Below are 6,983 nucleotides of genomic sequence, written 5' to 3'. Positions count from 1 at the left end.
ATATGTAAGTAGATGTTCTAACATGTCGACATTTACAATTACTTTTATTCATTTAGCTGACACTCTTTTCCAAAACAGCTTATAATGTAATAATATGGAGTATTATATAATATGTAAAACTAAGAATAAAAAACTTTCTCTGCTGCATGTAAATGTTTAGATTTCTGTAGAGAAGCAAGAAACCACTCCAGCTTGTTGATGTCCCAAAAAGATTTTCAGTGAAAGTTAAAATCTTCTTCTGTATTTTTTGCAGACATGTTGGGAAATGCTGGAATCAAATGTCACAATACAGCGCATTACAGAGTTTGTTATCACAGGCTTAGACCACCTGCCCAATCAGAACATTCTTGGGGTTCTAATATTGCTCACATATTCCCTTATACTGCTCGGTAGCAGTGCTAACATATGTATCATTGCATCAGATTGGCACCTGCACAGGCCAATGTACATATTCATTTGTAACCTGGCTGTTATTGACATCATGTTCACAACCAGTGCTAGCACAACTATGATTGCTCTGCTGCTTGCTGGGGTCCGAAACATTTCATATCACTCATGTATTTCTCACATGTTTGTGTACCACCTGGGTGACATCTGTCTTTGTTTTGCCCTGACCTTGATGGCATTTGACCGCATGATTGCCATCAGTAATCCACTGCGGTACCACAGCATCCTCACCAATTCGCGAACGTTTGCACTAATTGCCCTGTCCTGGATGATTGGTATAGCAGTCATAGGAGTGCTGGCAGGAATTGTTGACAGACTTCCCTACTGCCAGCCCATCATCAGATACACCTTCTGTAGTTATGCAGCACTGGTGAGGGCTGCCTGCGTTGACCCAGAACCATATTTTGTGCCCTCCACCATTCTGCTTATGTGGTTTCTGGGTGGACACTTCCCACTCATCCTGGCAACATATGTGAAGATCATCTACACTGTGGTGAGACTGGCTGACACCGAGGGTCGAAAGCAGATGATCAGCACATGTCTGAGTCATGCTGTTGCTGTGTTCTGTTACTACGCTCCTAAATTAGTTTCGGGATTGTTAACAAGAGTTGGTGTCACTCTGAATTTGACAGAGAGGAATGCACTAATGATAATCTTAACTCTTGTACCCTCACTTATGAATCCAACTGTTTATTGCTTCAGAACAAAAGAGATCAGGAGCAGGCTGATTCAAATACTGAAAAGGAACCGTGCATTAGCTATAAAGTAGTATCTTAGCTTTCCGTTTTTCTGCATTTTTGAACAACAGCAGAAATACCCCTTTGATAGAATAAATATGACATGATTAGTGCAAGAAAACTTCAAAGCCTTTACACTGGGATATATTCATATTTTTTTAATTTGTACAATAATTCAGTGTAGACCAGTTGTCATTTGTTTTTCATTTTATGTCTCAAAAGTAATGCATAAGAGGAAGAGAAAGAAATATTATAGACTTTGTTTCATGAATAGTACTTTTGTTGTCTTGTATCAGGAAGCCATCAGTTAAGATTATTTTAATAAAACTGGTCTTCTAAAAAATTCATACATGTATGCTTCAGTTTGCCTAACTGACTAAAGCAGGATTTCTTATTTTTTAATGTCCACAAAATGTCGAAATTTAAATCTCTGGATGACAATGCAGTTTTCAAGTGTATTTACCCGAACACTTCTTTTACTTGTTGTGCAGCAAGTAATTTAAACAATATGTACTAACAGGTAGGAAGTTTATGTCTTTAGTGTATTGTTGAGCAAGCTACTTAACCCACTTAAACACTATGACGTTCACACAAGAACAATTCAGATAGAGAGCTGTGCTTTAAGTTTTCAGTCAATATATAGGACATTTTCCAGAATGAAGGAAAAACATCAAAATCCACATTACCAGTGTGGAGGAAATGTATTCTTAGACTCCTCTAAGAAGGTTGTGTAAGAGGTCTGGATAAAAATTTGTTGGCAGTAATGTAGGCCCCACCCTGAGCTCTTTAAATAACAAGTTAACAAGAGGTTGAGGTCCACCCTTTAAGAATTATACAACATACAAAACAGAATTGCAAAATTTTAATCTACAGTGAGATTTTTACATACAAGAAAAGGGACCAGAGAGTTTAGAACTGTGTTTTCATTTATATATTCTGATTTATATTTTCATTAGATCCAAAAATGTATTTTTTTCCCCATTGAGGTGAAATGATCAAGTACTTGTTTATGTTTTTTTACATTAGATTTTTGTTAAGTTTAGTTCAATTACTGGTAAAAGGAAGAGGGTCTTCAGTTTTTAATGAAAAGAGTGTAGGTCTACTGGCAGCAGTGTGTGAGGGCCTCAAAGGAGTAGCAAGATGGTCTGCAGCTTGGATTCCCACAATATCTATATCATTTAACAGATGCTTTTCTCCAAAGCGACGTACATCTCAGAGAATACAGTTTGTGCATTACATTAGGGGAAAGAGAGACATAATTGCAGATGCGTGATTCTGAAATAAATATAGTTTGTTTCTATCCACTATATGCACTGATGTTCCTCACACGAATATGTGCATAAAACTCAGAACAGACAAATCCTGATTACTTTCCGCTCTGTGCTGCAGTGCTTAAAAATGCAGGATTGAAAGTAAATAAGATAACCCTGCTCTGCTATATTTGGGAACTTCATCCAAAGAATTAATTTTGTTTCAGTTAATTTCTCTGCGTGAGTCAACAAATTAACTATTCTGTCCCATGCTGAATTCTCCAGTATCTTCAGATTTACAAAGTAGCGAAGATGGTGACGTACAATTAATGAAACAGGAGACGTACTATTATTAAAAGTCATATCTAAAAACAGGGCTGCCCAGCCTTCATTAGCCAAAGACCAGAATATTTTTTATGTACTGCTCATGGTTGCCATTGTAAATATTGTAGTAAGTCCACATGCTGAATCTTAACCCCTTAAATTGAGAAATTATTTTCTTGTATAATGTAGAAGTATTAATTGCATTGACTGCTTGAATAAAATATAATAAGATAATTAATATAAAAAGAAAGTCCTTCAAAACATCAATCTGAGACGTTGAGCTGCATCTCATGAGCAAGACTTTCAGTGTCACGCATGATGGACCATGTTGTAACACAGAACAAAACGACTGTCCATGTTCTGCGGTCTCATCAAGCTCTTTCCATACTTCATCCTGATGAACATTTGTTTACATTAATATGTGCTGCCAAAACAGTGACATTATGAACACGGTTCAAAACATGCTTTCACACAAATCTGGTGTCCGGAAAAAGGTTTTTCTTCCATAGCAATAATTTCAGCTATTGCACAGGTCACTTTGAAAAGTGATTTCAGCTGAGAGCATATGCTCTAAAAAGCTATTGCTGTGACAAAAGTTTACATTTTAGTCTGGAGACCTTGACTTTATCAAATTGGCCTTGGAGTTTGTGAAATGCAGATGAATGCTTTGTGTGATAGTGTCTTTTAACATTATGTTCCTTAAGCTCTAGAACCACTTAACTGAGAATGACAGTGGCTTGTTCCTCAGTTCAGTGAGGAAGTGCAGTTTCATCCACCTCACTTTGTTTTGCTTTCATCAGAACGTTTATTCAGGTTAGAAACAAATTCACTGTTAAAGAGTTTAGTCATAATGACAGCATACAAAAACCTGCACAAGACAGACATGACGCCACTTAAGGATCACAAAGCTGCAGCTGAACAACACGAAAAGCTGTGAGCTCAGTCAGTGACAACTGGCAACTGGCCCGCCATCTGCCGTCCTGATACCAGCCAGTGTGCTCCATCGTGCTCTGTGTGCTCAAATGTGTATACAACTGTATTATTGTATGATTAAAGAAAATGTATATTCTTTTAATAGAATGTAGTCATTGTTATAATACACACACTGTCTGAAACCGCTTGTCCCAGGTGGGGGTTACAGCAAGCCAGAGCTTAACCTGGCAACACAGTCCACAACGGGACACACCTAGGATGGGACGCCAGTCCATTGCAAGGCACCCCAAGCAGGACTCAAACCCCAGACCCACCACAGAGTAGGACCCAGTCAAGCTCACTGAGCCACTGCATAACTCCCTTTTCACCCAATACTGTGGTATAACAGCAATAAACTGATCTAACAAATACACACACGCTTGTGTGCAACCGCTTGTCCTGAGATGAACCGGAGCCTAACCTGGGAACACAGGGTGGAAGGCTGAAGGGGGAGGGGACACACCCAGGACAGGACACCAGTCCATGGCAAGGCACCCTAAGCGGGTCTTCGAACTGCACACCCACCAGAGAGCAAAACCCTCCCAAACCCACTGCACCCCGCTAGACCCATGACATACAACACCTAACTCTAAAATGTGGAAAATGCCTACTTAGTTGCTTGTGACTCGGTAACTTATCACTGTGCTTGATTAGATACACTTGAAGTTCTTAAGTGACATGCACGGTCATGAAAGGGAAAAAGAACAAACACATGGAGGCAAGATTAGGTAGTTCTCATCTGACAATGAAGCAAATATTCTTAATTAATGATACTCAGTTCTGCATAAAATTATAGAGAGGTGTCCTCCCTCTTCATGTCATTTTTTTTTCCATGTTAAGGTCAAAGCACTTTCCACTAACATTTCACTTCAATGTCACCTTGACATGTTTCTGTGCAGACATAAATTGCTATAGTAAAATAATTACATTGACGAAGAGATGTCAGAATTTAGGGGGGCGCAGTGGAGTGGCTTGGCCGTGTCCTGCTCTCCGTTGGGTTTAGGGTTCGAGTTCTGCTTGGGGTGCCTTGCAACAAACTGGCGTCTCATCCTGGGTGGGCCCAGCCTTGTACCCTGTGTTGCTGGGCTAGGGCCCGGTTTGCTGCGACCCTGCTTGAGACAAGTGGTTACAGCCTTTGTCTCAGAATTTAGAATTCAGAGAACAACATATCAAGTCAAACACTGCATATGTAAGATGCTAGAGACACTGCTCCCAGACACTTTATTTCTTGAGGCTGACTGTCAAAAGAAAAAGATTCTGTCCATTTCTTTTCCTTCTCTCCCGTCCTTGTTCCCTGTCCATTCACCAAGTAACAGGTGTTTACTAACAATGTGAAGGTGGGTACATTTTCAAAGTCACAGCAGCTATCAATTCCCTGGACAGATGGGGAGCTGCCTTCATCAGTCCTGATGGGTGTCACTGTAGCCTTTGCCCTATTCTGACGGGATGCTCTTTCTTTTGCTGTCCAAAGAGAGTGTTGTCTTCGACCATCCTAAAGAGGCTGTTTGTGCCTTGACTGGATGGGTTGTCAGGACAGCATTTCTTTCATGTAGAGTGTCTAAATGGGATTTAAGGGCACCTCTGCTGCCCTCCCCAGCCACAACAGGATAAAGTTGCTACAACATGAGCAGGAGGACAAGGAATAACTTTTGCCATGCCATTTGCTTGTCACAATGCCCACTTCTATCAAAAGATTACAGAAATGGTCGAGACAATGTTATTGCAGGTGAGTTCCATTTCCCACTGAATGTAGCCACCATAAGGAGAGCAGCACTGAGTTAGAAACTGGTACATTTTTAAGGACCCTCAATCCTCAGTGTAATGACACCTGTAATTGTCTTGGTTACTGCAGAAGTCCCCTGTGTCACTAGATACAATCCTTGTGAGGAAGTCCCTTATAAAAACTCAGTTTAGTCATCCAGTAATAAAGAACACTGATGGACTTTTAAGAAGTCTCATCTCCAACCTATATGTAAGTAGATGTTAGATGTTAGATGTTAGTAGATGTAGATGTAAGTACATGTCGACATTTACAATTACTTTTATTCATTTAGCTGACACTCTTTTCCAAAACAGCTTATAATGTAATAATATGGAGTATTATATAATATGTAAAACTAAGAATAAAAAACTTTCTCTGCTGCATGTAAATTTTTAGATTTCTGTACAGAAGCAAGAAACCACTCCAGCTTGTTGATGTCCCAAAAAGATTTTCAGTGAAAGTTAAAATCTTCTTCTGTATTTTTTGCAGACATGTTGGGAAATGCTGGAATCAAATGTCACAATACAGCGCATTACAGAGTTTGTCATCACAGGCTTAGACCACCTGCCCAATCAGAACATTCTTGGGGTTCTAATATTGCTCACATATTCCCTTATACTGCTCGGTAGCAGTGCTAACATATGTATCATTGCATCAGATTGGCACCTGCACAGGCCAATGTACATATTCATTTGTAACCTGGCTGTTATTGACATCATGTTCACAACCAGTGCTAGCACAACACTGATCGCTCTGCTGCTTGCTGGGGTCCGAAACATTTCATATCACTCATGTATTTCTCACATGTTTGTGTACCACCTGGGTGATATCTGTCTTTGTTTTGCCCTGACCTTGATGGCATTTGACCGCATGATTGCCATCAGTAATCCACTGCGGTACCACAGCATCCTCACCAATTCACGAACGTTTGCACTAATTGCCCTGTCCTGGATGATTGGTATAGCAGCCATAGGAGTGCTGACAGGAATTGTTGACAGACTTCCCTACTGCCAGCCCATCATCAGATACACCTTCTGTAGTTATGCAGCACTGGTGAGGGCTGCCTGCGTTGACCCAGAACCATATTTTGTGCCCTCCACCATTCTGCTTATGTGGTTTCTGGGTGGACACTTCCCACTCATCCTGGCAACATATGTGAAGATCATCTACACTGTGGTGAGACTGGCTGACACCGAGGGTCGAAAGCAGATGATCAGCACATGTCTGAGTCATGCTGTTGCTGTGTTCTGTTACTACGCTCCTAAATTAGTTTCGGGATTGTTAACAAGAGTTGGTGTCACTCTGGATTTGACAGAGAGGAATGCACTAATGATAATCTTAACTCTTGTACCCTCACTTATGAATCCAACTGTTTATTGCTTCAGAACAAAAGAGATCAGGAGCAGGCTGATTCAAATACTGAAAAGGAACCGTGCATTACCTATAAAGTAATACCTTAACTTTCCTTTTTTTGCATTTTTGAACAACAGC

General features: G+C 40.2%; 2 protein-coding genes across 2 annotated transcripts; both read left to right on the top strand.

Moving 5' to 3' along the window:
- The first annotated feature begins 265 nt into the window (after window positions 1-265).
- On the top strand, window positions 266-1,216 carry LOC114910388 (olfactory receptor 10G4-like). Its single transcript, XM_029250870.1, has one exon. It carries the CDS (start codon window positions 266-268, stop codon window positions 1,214-1,216), a length of 951 nt encoding a protein of 316 aa, XP_029106703.1.
- Window positions 1,217-5,444: 4,228 nt separating this feature from the next.
- Window positions 5,445-6,944, top strand: LOC114910387 (olfactory receptor 10G4-like). The gene is made up of 2 exons (XM_029250869.1): window positions 5,445-5,456; window positions 5,982-6,944. The coding sequence occupies exons 1-2, from the start codon at window positions 5,445-5,447 to the stop codon at window positions 6,942-6,944; spliced, it is 975 nt and encodes a 324-aa protein (XP_029106702.1).
- Window positions 6,945-6,983: the final 39 nt, after the last annotated feature.

This window comes from Scleropages formosus, chromosome 4, assembly GCF_900964775.1.
Source record: "Scleropages formosus chromosome 4, fSclFor1.1, whole genome shotgun sequence".
Classification (NCBI taxonomy): domain Eukaryota; kingdom Metazoa; phylum Chordata; class Actinopteri; order Osteoglossiformes; family Osteoglossidae; genus Scleropages; species Scleropages formosus.
This window is presented reverse-complemented; position numbering and strand designations above follow the sequence as displayed.

Bases quoted from the DNA above. Each gene is read 5' to 3' on its own strand.
- LOC114910388 (XM_029250870.1), top strand. From the start codon at position 266: ATGCTGGAATCAAATGTCACAATACAGCGCATTACAGAGTTTGTTATC.